We start from the raw sequence: 21,731 nt of genomic DNA on the forward strand, positions 1-21,731 counted from the left end.
ATGTCCATCAGTAGCCTATATTGGGGTTTGGGGATTTTTCTAACCCTAAAGTCAAAGAATAGGGATGTGGTGGCTCAGTGGCTAAGATGCTAAGCTTGTCGATCAGAAAGGTCAGTAGTTTGGTGGTTCAAATCCCTAGTGCCACGTAACAGAGTGAGCTCCCATTACTTGTCCCAGCTTCTGCCAACCTAGCAGTTTGAAAGCATGCTAAAATTCAAGTAGAAAAATAGGGACCACTTTGGTGGGAAGAGGTAACAGTGTTCTGTGCACCTTCGGCGTTTAGTCATGCTGCCCACATAACCATGGAGACGTCTTCGGACAGTGCTGGCTCTTCGGCTTTGAAACGGAGATGAGCACCGCCACCTAGAATCAGGAACGACTAGCACATACGTGCGAGGGGAACCTTTACCTTTAAAGTCAAAGAAACACGTACATGAAGATGGAAGTGAGCATTAATCACAAATTGTTTTCTATCACTCAGCAAGTATTTGTTTCTGCATTTGTCATTCAGCCAAGACAAGGAAATTCAGGTTAGGAAATCAAGACTGAGAAAATAACAATAAATGACACAATTGGCATACCACAGGAAATGGAAAGCAATGAAATGACTAGTCAAAGACAATTAAGTGACAAAGAGAGGAAAATGGATGTACACGCACCCACACTGATTATATATATCCACATGCGGTCTGGAAAAAGCTGCAAAAAGATTATTCATAATGAAGGTAACAGGATTCTTTGTCTGGGTTATACACAAGGAAATAATGTATTATTCTTTATTGTCTCATTCTGGAAATTATTTCCTATCTTTACACAATAGATGGCAGAAATTTACTAACAGGAATCTGAAACTGTTCTTGAGTTCATCCATTTCTTACTTTTCTAATTTGGTTTGACTCTGATCAAAATATATACAGTAGATGTTTATATGTGTTTCTCCAAGTACATCTTATTTCTAATATATACATTGGCTGTGTGTAATTTTGCCTTCAGTGTGTGTTCGGTACACTTCTTTGCATCAACATTCTGATATTTTTATATATGTCGTGCAAATACCAACACATTTATTATAATCATGTTTATTTAAGGAATACATTGGCTGAGATATATATTTGAAAGTATAAATGAGAGAGATCTGAATTAAAAATTCTTCGCAAGCAGTAATTTTGACATCTCAACAATAATTGGATGTAGGCAGTGTCCTTTAAACCTATAACTCGGTGTTTTTCTTGATAACGGTGAACATAATTACAAATTGGGAAGAAACTATTTGTTTATTTGTTTATTTGTTTATTTGTTTATTTATGAGATATCATATAGCAACAGATAAACTATTCATTCTATTTTAAAATTCTTTTAAGAAACCACCCAGAAACAAATACTGTAAAGGGAAGTCCTGATTTGATGGCATATAAAAAATGCTAGTTTTTTTTTAAATTAATAAAAATGTTTTAAAATTTTTAATTTCAGTTTTAGATCAGGACAATAGAGAGAATTCCTAAAAATCATTGAGTGTTATTTTGTTCTTCCCTGTAATGTTAGAGTTGAATGGGTTCCCCCCCCCCCCCCGAGTGAACAACAGATGAACCAAATTGCTTATGTGTAATTTCACTTAGTGTTGCAGTATAAGTTTCTGGCTTCAGTCGCTATAGGGTTTTTTTCTTTTTTTTTTTTTTCTTTTAAAAAAAATCAGAACAAGACATTGTGTGTGTGTGTGTGTGTGTGTGTGTGTGTGTGTGTGTGTGTGAAGGGGGGAGGGGAGTGATTCACAAAACAGTTGACATTACATTTGTTCCAGTTATGTACAAGTAAGTAGCTCTATTCCAGTAGTAGATGTTTCTTTCTTTCAATCATCCACCATTGCTTACTGGAGGAGAGTAACAAGAAAATTATTCTTAATACATTTCCACACCCAAATTTTTGTACACTCATCTCTATCCATGTACCATTTCCGAGCTAAGTAAGTGGAAATAGTCTAAATATGAATGAGTAATCCAAAACTGAGTAATCTGGCTGGCATTATTGTTATTTTGTTTTTTTTCTTTCTGATAGAAAAACAAAAACTCAAACAAGATACTGAAAAGTTTCCTCAGGTGTTTTTGTATTATTTTTATCATTTATTACACAATCAAATGCATGTTTACTTTAAAATGCCCCATGACATCTTATATGAAGTACTGTACTTAGAATGTTTGACTGAATGAATGTTAAATATTAAAATAGCTGTTCTGCCCTAGCAAAATTCTATTATGACAGTTACTTTGAGGCAAGAAACATTTCATTGTTTAGTGGAGATGTCTTTACATGGAGAGACAATGGACTTTTTGACAAAAATCTTTCCATGCTCTGGAATAGTAGATAATTAATAGCAAAATATATCAGCCTCACGTGTTAATAACGGGCCCCATCTTTCCTACCTCAAACATATGGATCTGTTACATCCAGATTCTGAATATTCCCCCTGCTCCTTCCACCCTATCTTTTTTTAATATTTAACTTGTTAGTTTGGTTTATTAAAAACCAGTATGATCTGCCTTTTCAAATAAACATCAAGGCTGAGAGTTAAAATTATGTCTAATTGAAAAATCAGAAGTATCTTTTAGAACCCAGGAAGTCTGGATAAAGACACATGCCTGTACTAAATCAACATTTGTTTTAGGACAAAACCTCATTCTTATGGCTTCCAACCATACAGCTATCTATTATCAAAAATACAACAATTAAACAGCATGATATAGGGGGAGCTGAATGTTTTGAAAATGAATTGGATGATGTATCTTACAAGCCCTCTCTGCTATTTGTTAAAACAGCTCAATATTTTCCAAGCTTCTATTGAAGTATGCAACCTTGAAAGAAAAATGATGATGCTGCTTTAAGAAATCCACTTGTTAAACCTGGTTCTATTGATCTTCCTCTGTCTCTTCCTCCCAGGACAGCTGCTTGCCCTTCCTCTCTCTGATCTACATAATCCTTATCTAAACCATGGTCTTTCCTCTTTGCTCCAATCCAAAACTTTCTGAAGTCCATCTGGCACCAGATTTGGAAGCAATGTGCAAAGATACACTGTACAGGACAATTGTGTTGTTTTAATATAGAGATTCATTCAATATAGAAGGAAGATGCATTAGATGATGATCTACATACTACATACTAATGTTGGGTCCAAAATTCATATTGTCCATGACTGCTATAAAAACATAAAAGCTCTGCTGGATCTGTCATCAGCTTCTCTAGTCCTTACTTTACTGCCACAAAATGGCCAACTTGATTCATCTCAGAAACTCATAACTGGAAGATAATGGCCTCATTCTAATGCTACCTCTTAGGAACCAGAATTTAAGGCATACCACTATGGTCTAGGACAGGAATGTCAAACTCAAGGCCCAGGGGACGAATGCGAGCCACAAGGTGCTTAGAACTGGCCCATAGGGCCAACGAAAGGACCAGCCTATGGTGCTTCTGCCTATGAGAACGGAGCTCCATTTTTACTGGCAGGGGGCTGCAGGAGGCCGTTGCAGCTGAAAATGTTCAGGAGCCCATTTTCACTGACACAGCATAAGAGCCACCACAGGTGCCCCCAACACAAGTGAAGTCAATCTGGCCATGCCCATCCCAGCCACACCTACCCTGACCCCAAGGTCAAACACAACCCTGATGTGGCCCCCAATGAAATCAAGTTTGATACCCCTAGTCTAGGAAGTAATAAACAGCCATCAATATTAGCAGCAAATGATAATCTGATCCTCCATGAACTGATTGGTCCACTTTTCAAAACTTCTACATCAGTTGTTTTTGGCAGAACTGCTAACACCAATATATTGTGTGAAAATCTCATCATCTAAATTTCCTTATCTTTATTTTATTAACTTTTGCTCTACCAAGAATCCTACAATAATTGCAAAAAATAAAATACAAACTATAAAGCATAGGAATAAAATCAGTGTCTGTTAGAATCAAACTCTGAAATAATGATTCAAGGAATGACATAAATTTATTGCATTATTTCTGCCATGCACATGGATGTCCTTGGGAGAGGCAAGAGGAACTAATGACAAAATGTACGTCACAGCATCACATTGCAAATTTCACTCTTTTGGTCGTGCCACAATGTTGTAAACAAGTACATAAGGGAGAAGCTTATAGCATGATATCATGTTATGTCTTTCTTCATTTTAACATCTCGGCTTGCCACAAATGCCCCTAATCATGCATAATTCTTACTTTTCTATCATGTCTCCCCCCTTTCCTCTTTCAGGTTAACCTACCTCAACATTCTTGTAAAAAAATATTACAAATTATTTATTATATACTTTATTCATTAAACATGAAACTCATCCATGTGAACATTCAAAAATGCATTACAAATACCAGTGGCTGGTGTTAATGGTTGATATGGTTTGCTGCCAGCATCCTAGGTATCAACCAAGTACCTTCTTAAAATATAAGGTGTTCTGAGTAGCGCAGTTTTTTGCAGTTCTGCTGGTGTTATTGCAGGAAGCTGCAATTTGTTGATGTATCTTGTAAAATTCTTGGACATGGTGCCATGTGCCCCGATGACAATGGGTATCACTGTTACATGCTTCATCCATAGCTGTGTAGTTTCATTGGCCAGGTCACAATATTTCATTATTTTTTCTAGTTCTTTTTCTTCGACTCTGGCATCTCCAGGAACAGCGATATCAATAAACTGTACACTTTGGCTCTTTACAACCATGATATCTGGCGTGTTGTGCTCCAAATGATGATGATGATGATGATGATGATGATGATGATGATGATGATGATGATAATCTTTGGTGGGATTCACAGCCTTTGGGGCTGGTTGGTAGCTCAGCAGCTTGAGTCCTAACCAAGGACCTAGGAACTGTTAAGGTAACGTCAAAGAATATAAGCTGTTCCAATAAGGTTGCTTTTTTTTAGAATCAGAATGTTCAAGTCTGATAAATTTAGAATTTCCAAATAGCAAGGTAGCCCTTTAGGTATTGCTCCAAGGGCTCCAATTACAATTGGGACAATACACAATTTCTTTTTCCACAGTCGCTCAACTTCAATTGGCAAGTCTGGATACTTTGTGATTTTTTTCTTGCTGTTTATCTTCAATTCGTGCATCTCCAGGTATTGCAATGTCAATGAACCATATTTTTTTCTTTTCAACTATTGTTATGTCAGGTGTGTTGTGGGCCAAGTGCCTGTCAGTCTGAATTCTGAAGTCCCACAAGATCTCGACTTTCTCATTCTCTAAAACCTTCTCAACATGATGTTCCCAGTGGTTTTTGTTGTACTCAAATCCAAACTTTTGGCACAATTTCCAGTGAATGGTCTTAGCAACGCAGTCATAGCATTGTAGGTAGTCAGTTTGTGAAATGTTGCTGCATCAAGTGGTCAACTGTCTCATCTTTCTCATTACAGAGGCGACATTTGCTGTTGGTGGAAACATGTTGAATTTTTGCCTTCATGCAGTTTGTGGCTAAGGCTTGTTCTTGAGCTGCCAAAATAAATCCTTCTGTTTCTTTTTTCAGTGCTCCTGATCTTAACCAGTTCCAAGTTTGCTTTTGGTCAGCTTTGCCTTCAATACTTTTCAAGTATTGGCTATGCATAGCTTGGTTTTTCCAATTTTCAGCTTGCTTCTCAATTACTTCTTTCTTATATTCAGCATTTGACTTAGTTGTCTTTAAAAGGCCTCCTTTATTTACTTCCTCAATCATTGGTTCTTCACTTTTCTGAATGTAATCATTCAGGCTGTTGTTGTTGTTGTTGTTGTTGTTGTTATAACAGTTTATCATACAGTCAGCCTGACATCTGTTTACTGCATTTGGCATTTTTATTCTTATTATATTATATTCAAAACAATAAGAAATTACAATTGCCAGTTCTTTAGCTCATGTGGACCTTCATGTGCAGATCCAAGCAGTATGGCCTTTTGTAACTAACAGAAGGAAATGTTGTCAATGAGCAGATTTTCTAAGTACTATTGAATATTTGGGGGAGGTGTGTCATTAACCAGTGGTACTACCATTGCAGGTTTTTGCCATAATCTTTCAGCTTGAATTTTCAGATCTTGATATTTTCTGAACTTCTCTCTTTATCTTCTATTGTATTATCTCTTGGCATTATCACATCAATCATCCACACATTTTCTTTTCAGCCATAGTTAAATATAATATATGCAAAGATTTTATTGGTTTATATTTGAAAATCCACCATATTTTAATCCGCTCATTTTCATCTAGTTTTTCAACTACTGTTTCCCTGAAAATAAGACCTCCCTGGATAATAAGCCCAATCAGGCTTTTGAGTGCATGTGCTAACATAAGCCCTCCTCCAAAAATAAGCCCTCCCCAAAAATATTGCAATATAGCAGCAGTCATGAGGTGACATGCTCACCTACTCCTGCACCTCAAAAATAATAAGATCTCTGCGAAAATAAGGTCAAGTTCTTATTTCAAAAGAAAATAAAACCCTGTCTTATTTTTGGGGGAACACAGTATATGTTCCTACCAATTTTTCATCATTGTCACATAATAATGTTTATAGATATTCTACTGAATTATTTTGGCAAAGGCATTATATCAATTTGTATTATCTTTTTTGCATTAGGTAAGTATATGATATACTGTTTCTTTGCTTCTTTGCATAGACTGCACTTTGAATCATTTGATGATTTTTCTATTCCAGCCTTGATTCCATTAGTTCGAATAGCTTGCTCTTGAGCAGCCAAAATCAAGTCTTCCATTTCTTTCTTAACGTTCCATTTGTAAGTATTGTCAAGTTTTGTCTATATTCATTTCCCCCCCAATCTTTTATAAAAAATTGAACATGTAATGTTTTCCTTACCAGCATTTTATTTGTATTTTTATCACATTTTTATATTTGTGTTTTTTTTCATGTACATTCATTGCATTCTATTTTTTAACCAGCATCAATGTTTGTTCTTAACTGCCTTTTATGTAATCAGCTAATCCCTTCTTTGACAGTTTGTTTGACTTGACGTGAGCCTCTACCTCCATTTCTATGGGGCAAGAATAGTCTATGTAGTGCATAGTAAACAGCCATACGTTTTCTTGTTTTCCACTGTTTAATTTTGTCTTCAGCAATTTTCCCACTTTTTGGGTGGGAATATTTCTTTAATAATCATATTTTAACTTATCCTTGCTTGATGTTAGCCAACTGTAAAATGAACAAATACTTGTAGGCTTCATCCTGATGACTCCTGATAGTATGACCATCAATGTATGAGTAATCTACTTTTAGATTCTCAGTCTGATACTGGTGGAAACTTAATAATTCAAATCCTAACCAAGGATGTAAAAATTATTATGGCAGTGTTTAAAAATATAGGCAGTTACAACCAGGCAATTAAAAAAGAAGAAGAAATTGGGCATTCTGGTCTGATAAATTCAATATTTCCAGAATCAAGAGAGTCCTTTACTATTGCTCCAAGAGCTCCCAACAGGATAGTATCATCACATATATTTTTTTTCTACAGGTATTTAATTTAACAGAACAGAATAACCAAGCTGGAAGAGACCTTAAAGGCCTTCCAGTCCAGCCCCCTGCTCAAGCAGGAAACACTACTCCATTTCAGTCAAGTGGTTGTCCAATCTCTTCTTTAAAACATGCAGAGTTGGAGCGCCCACAACTTCTGGAGGCAAGTCATTCTACTGATTAATATTAAGAAATGGTGGATGATCACAAACCACAGTGAAATTTCTCTCTGAAAGTCCCAGTATTTTGTAGTTTGTTTTCCAATTGTTTTTCCTTAGGCCTACCATTACGCAGAATAGCAACATTAGTGAAGTAGACAGCCTTCTTTATAATTACTGTTACATCAGGCATGTTATAAACAAGATGGCTGGCTATACCTTAGTCCCACAAATCCTTAACCTGCTCATTTTCCAAAACCTTCTCAACTAAACTATCCTCCCAGTAGGTTTTCCTACATTTGTCTCCAACAAATACTTTTGGCAACTTGATCATGATGCTGCTTATAGTTAGTTTAACAAATTTTGTTGCAGCCACTCATCATTCCTTTCACTTCAAAAGTGACGTTTGCAATTGTTTGCTACAAGTTCACCTTCATGCAGTCAGTTGGCAAGGCTTTTGTTTTTGAGACAATAAAGCCTTCAGTTTCTTCCTTTAACACTCCATGTAGGATTTATCATTTTTTCCTTCTACATTGTTCAAGTATTGACCATGCATTGGCTTATTCTTCCAATTAAGATATTAGTTTTGATGTGTTTATTTTTTATATTCAGCCTTCAGCCTATTGTCTTCAAGAGCTTTTCTAGGCTGATTTCCTTTAACAAAGATTCCTAGGTTTTTTTAATGCAGACTTATATACAGCTTTACAGTGCTAACCAGTTTACAGTCAGCATATTGCCCCCAACAATTTGGGTCCTCAATTTACCCACCTCAAAAGGATTGAAAGCTGAGTAAACCATACAGATGATACTAGGGGTATGTAAACAAGGCAAAATCCTGTTCAGATCATTTATTTGGTTTAGAGAATCATCCTAATTCACATATTCAGATCAAATCTTTGAATTAATTTACTAAAAGACATTAAATTAGGTAAGCAATCATCCCGTCCACGGGGCCTGAGATTGAAAAGGTTCTTTATTCACTAAAGCTCAAGTGATGTAGATAACCACAGATGATATGGTATTGATTAGCAGAGCTGAAAACTGCAGACAAGTAATCACTATTTTGTTTTTAAACCACTTGTCCCATCATTTATTCCACATATTGAAAGCAGCTTATAAAGATTTGTTTAACAGAACATTCACATATATGTCCTAGATTTTGCTTTGAAGTGAAGTCTACTAGAATTCAATGTGACCTTCTCCAGTATACCTTTATATAAGATTACAATTATTAGTAAAGTCATTACTGAGGCCATGGAATACAGTAGTTTATATATATATAAACCCAACATTTTTACTGTTGCCTTTGTTATATTTGTGTGTTTTTTTATTTGTGCTGATAAATAAATAAAGGGAGACTAGTATAGATCTATTTCAAGCTATTTAGCTCTCATCAGCTAGCCATACCCTTACTGGAATTTGAACCTGGGCTATATTACATTCTAGGCAAACTTCTTAGCCATTATTAATCAGCACAAATAAAAAAACACACAAATATAACAAAGGCAACAGTAAAAATGTTGGGTTTCTGTCGTGATGGACTCTTGTGACGAGCCGATAGACAGATGATGGAAGCAGTTAGCTTCCTCCCATAATTGGGGCTTACCAGGGGTTGTAAAAAATCTAATAGATACCTTTCACCCTGGCTTCGCTGATAACGGATAAGAGCCTGTGGCCTAATGGCTAAGAAGTTTGCCTAGGATGTAATATAGCCCAGGTTCAAATCCCAGTAAGGGTATGGCTAGCTGATGAGAGCTAAATAGCTTGAAATAGATCTATACTAGTCTCCCTTTATTTATTTATCAGCACAAATAAAAAAACACACAAATATAACAAAGGCAACAGTAAAAATGTTGGGTTTCTGTCGTGATGGACTCTTGTGATGAGCCGATAGACAGATGATGATGATGGAAGCAGTTAGCTTCCTCCCATAATTGGGGCTTACCAGGGGTTGTAAAAAATCTTATATATATATATATATATATATATATATATATATATATATATATATATATATATATATATATATATATATATATATATTCTGTATTGTTTTTTTATAGATTGTGTTTATCAATTTCTTAACAAAATAAATGATCATCCAGAACCCATCTCAGCTATTTTTCAAATAATTTGAATTCTACTCTAATGGTAATACTAGAGCCATGAAAGCTTTGGAATAAAAAGAAGATTGGACAAGCTGAAAAGATGACTGGTGAAGTTGATAATTAACTGACTGGTTAGTTATCCTGTAAAAGCCAAAAAAAAATAAAAAATAGAGGAACTCTTAGCTGCAGGGAGGGGGGAAACATACACATATAGATTACACTGTATATTGATCAGATTTGAGCTTAAGAAGGGTCATGTTATGGGTCATATGGAAGATGATTGGCACATAAAAAATCCCAGTAGTTGTACTGACTTGATGGAACAATACGCCTGGAAATGGGTAGCTTGAAAGGAAGGAAGCAATAGCAAGGTACATTTACTCAGCAGGTTTCGTAACTATCCCAGCAGGGAAATACCAAGAACTGGCAGGATTCCTCGGATGAATACGCCCTTCTGGGGTGTGTGTATGTGTGTGCGTGCGTATATATAAGCATCCAGAGTCTGAATAGCTTAAATTAATCTTCTTATTTTGTAAGAGTACCACATCTTTTTTGTGTATGAGGAAAACAAAGGAAGGAAACAAAGAAATCAGCAGTGGTGTTATGGCCCACCACCAGCAAGGGCTAGAGAGAAGATTGTTACTACTGGTGCTCCTGCAAATGATAACAAGTAAGTATTGATGGACTTCCTGCACAAACAAATGATTTTCATTAATGAGAGATGGGACAGACACAGCAATATGCAATATCCTAGATTAAATGCCAAAATTCCACCAGGGCACAATCTTCTCCTCTCCTTTTCTTTCATTCGAAAGATGCTTTTTTTTTTTCCCAAGAGGCTGGTTTTTCTTTCCCTCTCTCCTCCCCCTGGCAAAATGCAGTACTAAGCTTCTGAAAGGATTTACTAAATTTTCAATGGCAGTAATATGAAACATATTTAAAAACAAGGTGTACAATTTCTTTTCTCTGTTTTGGGAAAATGATGGGGAAATTTGGCTGGCAAGCTTGGGTAATTGAGATGAGCAGCACAACAGCTAAATTTTATTTCATTACAGTTACTTTTGTACTTAATGAAATGGTCGTGTTGGACTTATAATTACTCTTTGGGCATGTTCTAATCCTTCTTTTAATTGTCATAGTCAACACTAATTAAAATTGACTTCAGGAATTCCAGGCCAAACTTTTAAGGGCAATTAGGGGAACTCAAAGCTTCCTACTGTCACCATCATGACTAAATAAGGAGGGAGCCTAATTTAGGAGATAGCCATCAAACAGCACCACCATTATAAGAGCAAGCTCAACAATTTGAGAATTGTTGATCTTCCTCTTATAGAAACTTTGAAATTGGTAGAAAGAAACTTTGTCTGGGAGGAGCAGATTTTGGATCATGCAAGGACAGGCTTAGGGCACAAATGAGGTATTACTGGGTAATGTTGTCTGTTGGGTTAGGTTTGCCAGGTATGTCAATGTTCTACTATCTGCTGTCCAAAAAGTGATAACTTTAAAAAGAAGGTGTTTCACCCCGTGAGTCAGCCTGGCTCTCAGTTAATGAATTTGTGTCAACATTTGTTGACCTTATTGTTCTGAACTATTTTATTTTCATTGTCATTGACAAAACCACATATGAACCATCTAAAATCCAAACTTCCTGGTAGCTCTGATTTAAGCTTCTGTGTGAAAGCATCCATCAATGTAGAATGAAGTATGCTGATAATATCTAATTATACATCTCTGCCCCTGGAGAACTAACCAATGCTGTGATACCCTCTCTTAATACCTGAAGACTATGAGAGCCTGGCTGGAGAACAGCAATTTTCAGCTCAACCCTGGCAAGACTAAATAACATGTGTTTGGGAGCCTTCCAGATCTGAGAGTTTGCCATATTTTTAACTGGATGGATTTACACATCCCCAAACAGACATTATGAGCAATCTGGGGATATTTCTGGACTAACAATTTTTGCTTAAAGATGGCTTGGAGGGCTTTTGCACAACTTTGTGTTGGTCACCAGTTGTGCCAGTTCCTGTAGGCTCTAGAGCAGCAGTTCTCAACCTGTGGGTAGGGACCCCTTTGGGGGTTGAACGATCCTTTCACAGGGGTTGTCTAAGACCATTGAAAAACACATATTTTCAAAAAATAATACAGAAAACATAAAATAATTTTATTGTTCGGGGGGGTCACCACAACATGAGGAACTGTATTAAAGGGTCGCAGCATTAGGAAGGTTAAGAACCACTGAGCTAGAGATAATCCTTGACTTATAACTGATCACTTAGCAACTATTCAAAGTTACGATAGACTTCTCCAGGGCTACTTGTGATTTGGATTCAAAGTTCCAATGGCTAGACATCTCCTGTGATCACATGATTGCATTTGGGGCACTTAATAATCAACCCACATTAATGACCGTTCGTGATTTACAACATTTTTTGCTGGAAACTGGTGTTTATTTCCAGTTTCCAGCAAAAATCCTGTTTGCGGACAATGGATCCATTTAATGATCATGGAATTTGCTTAACAAGCAAAAAATGATGATGACCAGCAAGATTTACAATAGTAATTCTGGGCTCAATTGTGGTCATAAGTCAAGGACTACCTTTACTCTCAGTTATTCATGCTGTGTGACCAGTTATACGTGCTCCTCAGTGGACATTAAATTTCTGTTCCATGGCCGGCATCAGTTGCTAGTGTGCTTCTGGGTTCAATTCAAGATAGTGATTTTGACCTTTAAATCTCTGTGTGGCATGGTTATTTGAGGGATTACTTCTCTGCAGTTACATACACCCATTGCATCAATTCCAGCTGAATGGGAATATTAGGGGTTCTTTATGTTATGAAGTTTCATTTGATGGGACCCATAAGGCAAGCCTTTTCTGCCATTGCACTCACCCTTTGAATTCCCCCTCCCCCAACCCCTGGTAAAATTGACCCTGACCCATTGACTTTCTGGAAATCTCTTAAAACCTGGTTTTGATGACCCACAGGGATGGGTGACCCATAGAAATAGGAACTTTGTGAAATGTATTGAAGATCTTGAATTTATACTATTTATTTACTACTATACTCATGTACAAGATAACAGGAATAAAAATAAACATGAATAAGAACGCAAGAAATGGGTACAAATAAATGGGAATAGTAGGACAGTGATGTTAGGCATGCTGGTGCATGCCCCTACTAACCTCTTAGGAATGGGGTGAGGTCAACAGTAGGCAGTTTAAGGTTAAGTTATGGGGGTTTGAGGATGTCCCATGGTTGTCCCATGGTGTTGTTTATATTTATGTTTTAATGAGTTTTTAATGTTTTTTAAACTCTGCTTTTTTGTTTTAGTTGTACATCATCCAAAATTACATTTGTGAGATGGTCAGTTAGATAAATGTGATAAATAAATGAAATAAATAATATAAGTAGGTTAAATATAAGTGACACTTAGACGGCAGTTTCCAAATTACTTCTATTGTATTAAAATAGCAATCTAAGCTGTAACTCTCATGATTTTATATATCTCTTTCTTTTTAGATGTTGAACCAAGCTATGCCACCAGAGGTGAGCATCAGTTATATCTGCTTGCATATTGACTTGTTAGCATGCTATTGATTAGAAAGATTATCCTACTAAATACTGAAATATAGGGAATGTGAACAAATATAATGTTCTGTGAAGAGTAGCCATCTATACTACTCTACAAACTATATGATAGAAATCATGGCAGTGCTGTACTTCAGTTAAAGCTGAAAAAATATTGAATATTGCCTTACTAGCATCCAAGTCATTTATGGAAAGTTGTTAGTCATGGGTTTCACATGCACCCCAATCGGTCATCACCAGGCTTAAGAGGTACATGAAAAAATTTCCAAAAATGCATTAAAAAGTTGGAGGTACCTAAAGGATTCTTTAAGAAATGTGAAGGAGGCTGGATAAGGAACAAGATTGGAAGAGGAAGCCTAGTTCCTGGATTGGCAATGTGGAATATGAAGAATAAGTGGACGGGTGGACAAATAAAAAACAGGCTAGGAATAAAGGTCTTTGTCTAAACGTAGTTAGAGGAGAGGGTCTAAAGAGGAAGTAAAAATTAAAGCAGAAAAAAGAATGGAAATATGGAGTAAGGAGAAATGGGGCTTATGGTCAGGTTGGCCACAGGGCAGCAAAACACTTAAGAATTTATAGATTCATACTTTTTAAATTTTAGATTTTTTCACAATTCCAAGATGATAGAAGAGCAAAAATCTAAAATCCAGATAACTAGCAAATACCATGTAATTCTACAGGAACAGTAAATCTTTCCCTTTTTTTGCTCAGTTTGTGGAAAACAGGGCTATCTGAACCGGATTGTAGGGGGTACAGATTCCCGGGATGGAGAGTGGCCTTGGCAAGTGAGCATCAAGCTGAATGGACATCATCACTGTGGCGGTTCTCTTGTCACAAATCAGTGGATCATCACAGCCTCACATTGTTTTAGTCTGTAAGTATGCACTCTACAATCTGCTGACCATCTTTATACTCTGTTTCTTGGGGAAACAAAATTCTTGGCAGAGTTTCAAAGCAGCCTTCCAAAGTCTCCTGATGCCTTCCCAGCAAGGGTGGGTTTCAAAATTTTTACTACCAGTTCTGTGGGCGTGGCTTATTTTGTGGGTGCCTTGGCAAATTTATGTTTCACATTGGAGATAGGAAATAAAATATGCTGTAAAACTTTTTTTTAAAGGCCAAAGAAAGCAGCAACCTGAGCTGCACTGAACTGAACACAGGAGAACTGGAGGGTCCGAAGAGTGTGTGGTTTTGTTCGCTGCTATTAGCTTTGGGGGTCAGCAGCTGAGCAAGCAAGCCAGCAATCTGCCAGCTGCCAAGCACCCTGCTCTTGAGTAAACTTGCCAATGAGTAAACTGCAGATTAGAAGCAGCTGGCAGATCCTGCCCCCCTCCCCCCTGAACTCACAGGCAGCAAACGAAACTGCCGCCTCCTGTGTCCTTGCATTGAGGAGGCAGGGAGGCTCAATCCCATTTAGGAGGTGGTGGTTGCAAAGCCTTGGGGCTCCCTGAGCAGCCCATGCTGCTTACCTGTGCATAGGCACTAGGAGGCAATTGTATGGATGCACGTGGTGAAGACAAGGCAGGGCGAGCTTCAGAGTGAGTCAGTTTGGGGGCATGGCCAGCCAGCCATCACTACCAGTTTGGCGACCCATGTCCAATTACCACTACCCGAACAGATCCAAACCGGGAGCAACCCACCTCTGCTTCCCAACCTTTGTGGGAATTCACAGGCAGTCTTCTAAACCAGACTCCTTATTTAATAATGGCTGTAAGTCGTATATGGTAGTCTAGACTAAGAAACAGACACCATGTAGATCTACTTTTTATTAGAACAACTATGCTAGCCGAATGTTACCAGTTTTGAATTTGCTCCATTTCCTCCCTCTTTTACCTTCAGGTAAATGATGGGAGCTATATGAGCCATTTTCATAACCCCCCTTTTTTTCCTGGGCTCAAGCTTCTTTATCTGATCACTGCATTGATAACAGAACTTTTCTCTGTTCTTTTTTTTTAATAAATTTTTTATTTTTAATTTAAAACAAACACAACATCCTTTTTTACATGCTCTAGAAAGTGTATCAGTGGTTACAAAAAAACTTCCATGCATCTCTTCTATAGTCAACAAACATAATTCATATTAACTCAAGCATTTTAACTCAAATATTTATACATCATCATATCTCCCTTTTCATTTGACTATAATTGTTTAAGCATCCTTCATCATAAAATATACCAAAATTTAATACATAACCGCATACTGGCCTTTCAATTACTATTTCTAAAATCCTCCACTAATACTAAATTCTTATGTCCTATTCTAGCTAAACATCCATAATATTTAATAACAAAGTTTTCTAATCCTCCTTTCCAAATCATTGTTTAAAATTTACATCCAGTTTCCTTATGTTATACCCATATCTATATTCTTATTTTATACCCATATCTTGTTATTCTTATCCCTCCTTTATTTGACTATATTCTGTAGCATAACATTTTCCCCCTAATAATCAAAACTTTAACTGTATCTAACTTGGTTCTTTTTTTTTATTAACCTTTATATATAATCCAAAGGGATTTCTAATCTTCTTTACATGGGTACCATTCCATATTCATACCCAATCATACTCATCATAACACTACACACTGTATACATTAGTAACATTATCAATTATTTATTTAAACTATATCTATTGTCAATAAATTTCACTAAATTAAACTAGTTTTAAATTATATTCTTCCATCTATCAACCTGTATCTTTCCAATAGCAAAACAGTCTCATATCTTCTGCCATTTGTGGTGCCAGTCCTCTAATCATCTCCTTCATCAACTTTGTATGGACTCCTCTTAGGAACTCCTTGCTTATAAGATATCTCATGTAATCTTGTAATCTGTTTCCTTAGTCAGTTTATCTTTGATTGTCAGTAGTGTTATCAATGTTATTGCTAATAAAGTTTCTCTCTTTGAATCCATAGATTCTTTGGTTTTTTCTTCTTCTGTATCTTGCCCTCTGGGATAAATTTCCCCTCCATTTAATTCCTCTTTCAATATTCCACTCTTTCCATTTTCAGAGACAAACCAATCATCATAAATATAAGCAAATGTAATCTCTTTATATTCATTTTCCACTTCGATTTTTTGGGTTTTAACCACCATATTTTCCATTTGATAATCATCCTCATATTCATCATATTTTGCTATTATATGCTCTAAGTCTTCCAGCTTCTTCTCTATCCTCTCATATTTATTTGATAATTTCTGAAAATATCTTTTGCAAACTTAAAATTTTTGTTTGCTTTTGAAATTGTGCCATTATTTCCAGCTAACAAACACAGCTGCTCTAGCTTGGAAGGTTAATAAAATTAAGCATAGATTCACAAAAACATTTTGTTTTCACTTTTCTCTGGTAAGTAAGTAAGTAAGTAAGTAAATCTTTATTATGGTCAAAGACCAGCAATATACATTAGTTTTTACATTATATTAAAAAATACTGACATTAAGATATAATTAAAAAATATTGACGTTAAAAGTGGGAAATAACATACGTTTTCTCAGATTGTTCAGGTCACTCCCTGGTTTACCTGGGTGCAATGCTGTTAAGTATAGGAATAAATACAATGGTCCAAAGATTGTTAGAGAAATGTCCAGATAATTAGTACAAGATGACAACTATACTTCTGTAGCCAATTTTTTTCTTATGGATATTGCAGCAGCACAGAATTTTGCCACTGCATATGTGATAATCGGGTTAGTGTCCTGGAGGAAAAAGGCTAGATAAAAATTGTCTGACCTCCCTGGCAATCTCTCTAATAAGGGGAGAATATGTGCAGACCTACAAGCTCTGTATAGCTCGCAGTGTAATAGAACATGTAAATTATCTTCCACTTCTCTTTTATCACATATACAAACCCATTCTGCTATAGGTGTTCTCTTATACCTGCCCTGGAGGAGTGCTGAAGGAAGAATGTTAAACCTGGCTCTGAAGAAAGCTGTTCTTTGTTTTGGGAAGATCAGGTCATTTAGATATCTTGCCGATTTGCACCCTATTTGATTCTGTCCCTACTGTGGAGAGGCAACCTATTTGGTTCTTCTTGGAACTCCATGTCCTTCATTCTATTAATTGCTTTGCTTGATCAAAGCCTAGGGACATTAAGAATAACAATGAGAGCCCATAAGAGTCCAGCTTATGATCAATTGCCTGTTTCCAGGGGGAGCGGAATTTCTCTGGTTAGAGATAAACTTCAAAGGGACATCTGTATGCTTCCCTTCTTATCACTCTCTATAATCAAGCAGTGAGACCTTGTAGTGCCAAGCCAAAACAATCAGTGAAGAAAAAACAAGGGTTCCATTTCCAATACACAAACCTTCCAGCCTCCGAGTAGCAGTGTTGTTGTTGCAAATTTCCTTATTTCTTTTTGTAACTTTTTTGTATTTCAAATTATAAAAAAGAGTCCAATTTTTAAATGGGTTAGAAGAACACCCACAGTAATGAAAGAGGAAAATTTTAGACCATAGGTTACAGAGAATAATAAAAGAAAAATTAGAATAAGAAAACTTAATCCATTCATTTTAAAAGGCTTGCATAAATTCCATCCATGAAGATAGCATTTAAAAAGTAAGATAACCACTGTCCAAAACCATTCCAAATTTAATTCCGCCGTTTGATTCTTCTGTTCTCCAATTTAAATTAACATTAAGTTTTTTATAGGCAGTCTTTTTTAAAAACAGTAAAAGTTCCTCAGCAGCTGGAAACACTTCCTCTTTCCGTATCCTTCCATTTTGGAGCCGCCCCGACTTCGTCAGCCTTAGCTGGATGTTTTGTCACCAGCTCGAAGAATTTCTCTTGCGGAACTTTTCTCTGTTCTTAAAGACCATCCTTCATGTTAATTACAATTGCAGCCATTAAGGAAAACAAAGGCTGCAAGTCAGTCTTCACACTTAGTGAGTGCCTAGACAAGTTCTTGCATTTTTCATATATTATAAGAGCAATAATATTAACTATAAAGATAAAAATGCCCTCGAACTGAACTTATTTCCTGCAGGTTTAGGAAACTCTAAATAAGTGGTTAGCCATTGTTGTCTCCTGACTTTTTTTAACTTCTCAGAATAATCTGAGATTTCATATAGTCTTCTATCCAAGAACCATTAATCAACCCTCATCCTGTCTGGCTTCTAAGCCCAGAAAAATTCAGCCACATGGTAAACTTGCAAAATTAAATGACTTGATTTCAACTTGCATTTGAATCAGTTTGAGATGAAACTGAAAATTTTATCATGACTAATTTAGCCTTCAGAGTTGAAGAAACAACTCAATAAAAACTTTTACTTCTTATTTTTGCAATCTTTTGCTTATCTTTCAAAGAACATTTTCATTTTCCCCACTGATTTTGTTGTTCCTTTTTATTTTTTCCATACAACTAGGATGTCCTAAAAATTAAGAAAAGATATTAATTATAAAAGCATAAATCCTGTTGATAAATAGTAGAAACTTTCTTCAGGATATTTGGAAGGTTATTAAATGTATACTTCATGCAAGAACAGTATTTTTGTTTTGATGGTTGCATGTATTTTCATATATGTTCATTTTTAAACATGTAAATGTAATTCTATCTTGATATATCTGTATATGTTTATGTGTGCATTACGCACACAGGCACGCACACACACACACACAGAGGGGTGAGAGAGAGAGAGAGATCGTCCTCTTGTGCCAGTATAGACTAGTTCCCCATTTGATACATCCTTCTGCCTCAGCCATTCTTCGTGCTACACTAGCAGAGTGTATGTATCTTGTGTTTCCCAATACATGCCCTTCTCTCCCAATGGTATGTTCTGTTTTTCTTCCTTTTCTAGCTATTGTTCATTCATTCTGGTCAAAGCTGCAGAATTGGCAGATATAGAGAAAGCATCAGCCAACTGAGTCAGAAAGAGTAAGCCGTGTGTGTGTGAGAGAGGGGGGGAGAGACAGAGAGACAGAGAGAGACAGAGACAGAGAGAGAGAAAGACAGAGAGACAGAGACAGATACAGAGAGAGACAGAGAAAGATTAAAAAACAATGAATCTCTTGGACTTTGGTTCAGTGATCCATCATCTCATGATCTCACATATCATCATGTTTTGCTTCAAAAATAATTCCATTTGTCATACATAGTCCTTTTTTTCTTGCTTTGTGCCTCTCAGGATCAAAAATCCTTCTAATTTTACTGTACTAGTTGGAGCACTGAAGCTTTCGGACCCAGGGCCTCAGTCAATCATAGCCTCTGTGAAGCATATTATTCTCAATCCCAGCTATGAAGGAGATTCGAGGATTGGAGACATTGCCCTCGTCCAACTGGAGCAGCGACTGCCCCTCAGCCAACAGATCAGCCCCATCTGTGTCCCCAATGCCAATGTCAACTTCCTCCCAGGACAGAAGTGTTGGGTCACTGGCTGGGGGAACATTCTAAGCAAAGGTAGGTATGGAAAGACAAGTGAACCTACAGAACTTCAACTACCAATATATTTAATACTAGCTGATAACCCACATTACCCGGGTATTTATTTATAGGGGGGAAATGTCCGCATCCAACATAATTTCTAATGTTGGATGTTCCACCTTACCAGAGGGAACCCATTGTGGAGTACTATAAAGCTGTTACCATGGCAACTCCACTGCACTGTACAGTAGAAGCCATTTTATGGCACAACAGGCTGTATCGTAACAGAACACACTCCGAGAGGTGTTAGGGGTGTCTTACCCCCATAGTATTTGTTTCCAGAGAGTAAGTCATCTGTGTACCAAGTTTGGTTGAAATTGCTTGAAGCGTTCCAGAGTTACGCTGTAACATATACACATACAAACACACAGCCATATATTTTTATATATATATATATATATATATATATATATATATATATATATATATATATATATATATATATATACACACACACACACACACACACACACACACACACACACACACACATATAAATATATATATATATATATATATATATATATATATATATATATATATATATATATCATCATCATCACCTGTAGTCTCCCCAGTCTCCATGGTTCAAAAGTAGTTAAGTCTAACAATTTACTCTCTTTGCAGAAGGACGACAGAATTCTGATATACTACAAAAACTAGAAGTTCCCATAATCAGCACAAAAAAATGCAACTCTCTCTACCGCCAAGACTCTAGACAGCGCAGGTCCTCAAGAGAAATTAAAGAAGATATGATATGTGCTGGCTTTGCTGCTGGACAACGGGATGCTTGCCAGGTAAGATTTTGCTGGGTTTTATGCAGTAAATTAATTAGAATGTACATTTACAGTTCATGAAGTTTGGGCACCTTCTTCATTTGCTGTCGATGTTTAATTCCAGAATAATTCTAGTAAGGATAGTTGGGCTGCAAAATTCTGTATAATCACCATACAATAGCCAAGAGTTAGCATTATCTTAGCTGTCTTCAGATAATTATCCCAGATATGGTATCTTTATGCCTTGTATTCTGAAAGGCACGTACACACATATGCAAATATAAAAAGAAAATTCTCATTTCACTCTTATACTGTATGTTACACGTGCAGCGTTAATAATAAGCATTTGATTCCATCATTGCCAATGTTTTTTCCTTAAATGCTGCTCCTTCTGCACAGGGTGATTCAGGTGGTCCACTGGCCTGCCGGATGGAAGATTTTTGGTTTATTGCAGGAGTAGTGAGCTGGGGAGATGGATGTGCCCAGAAGAATCGTCCTGGAGTTTATGCAAAAGTGGCATACTACCAGAAATGGATCCACAGTCAAATACCAGAGCTTAGAGACACCCATGGGTCAAGAGTAAACAACAGTAGTATCAGTCACAGTGCCTCTACTGGCAGTTTCAGTTTCATCTCCCTCCTTGCTGCCACTATTGTTTTGCAGCTATTATCCCAGCAGACTTTTTAAAGAAGGGAAGGCAGTTCTTTCTCCTGTTTGTGTTAATTTTTTTACACTCCATTTTGAAAGAAAACCAAAATTGTCAGAACAGTCAATGGGGAAGCAAAGAATTTCATTTTTTTTCCTTCTTTACTGTGATGAAGAATTCACTTCAGCATGCCACCTTTGGTGTGATACTCGTGAAACTGACAGGTCTACAGGTCTATTTCTATACCCTCTTTGCTCTCACTACCTCCATTCATGGATTGAATTCCACTCCAGAAATAGTATTGAAAGTAGAGGATTGGAACAGAGGAACCCACAACTTTTCCAGTTCCTGGAACAGATTCTGTAGTAGGCATAGCAACATGTGTGGCATTCAATAGTCCCTGGTTATATTATGACTCATTTGCTTGGTATATATCCATCCAAGAACTGCATTTCATGCTTAGGCAACTTAATAAATGGTTTTGTTATCATAATTGCTGTAATTGCTGCAGGGAATGAGATCCAGCCTACGGCTCCTATTTTGTAGGGTACTTCAGG

General features: G+C 36.6%; 1 protein-coding gene across 1 annotated transcript; it reads left to right on the forward strand.

The window, feature by feature from the left end:
• Nucleotides 1-433: 433 nt before the first annotated feature.
• On the forward strand, nucleotides 434-21,215 carry LOC116521589 (serine protease 27-like). The gene is made up of 8 exons (XM_032236246.1): nucleotides 434-530; nucleotides 10,289-10,421; nucleotides 11,085-11,209; nucleotides 13,271-13,297; nucleotides 14,051-14,213; nucleotides 19,457-19,728; nucleotides 20,380-20,549; nucleotides 20,928-21,215. The coding sequence occupies exons 1-8, from the start codon at nucleotides 434-436 to the stop codon at nucleotides 21,213-21,215; spliced, it is 1,275 nt and encodes a 424-aa protein (XP_032092137.1).
• The last annotated feature ends 516 nt before the right edge of the window (nucleotides 21,216-21,731 follow it).

The sequence above is a fragment of the Thamnophis elegans genome, chromosome Z (genome assembly GCF_009769535.1).
Source record: "Thamnophis elegans isolate rThaEle1 chromosome Z, rThaEle1.pri, whole genome shotgun sequence".
In the NCBI taxonomy this organism is placed as follows: domain Eukaryota; kingdom Metazoa; phylum Chordata; class Lepidosauria; order Squamata; family Colubridae; genus Thamnophis; species Thamnophis elegans.

Coding starts and splice junctions, on each gene's coding strand:
- LOC116521589 (XM_032236246.1), top strand. CDS start 434: ATGAAGATGGAAGTGAGCATTAATCACAAATTGTTTTCTATCACTCAG. Junction 531..10,288: donor GCCAAGACAAGGAAATTCAG/GTTAGGAAATCA, acceptor TTATTTTGTAAG/AGTACCACATCTTTTTTGTG. Junction 13,298..14,050: donor ACCAAGCTATGCCACCAGAG/GTGAGCATCAGT, acceptor TTTTTTGCTCAG/TTTGTGGAAAACAGGGCTAT.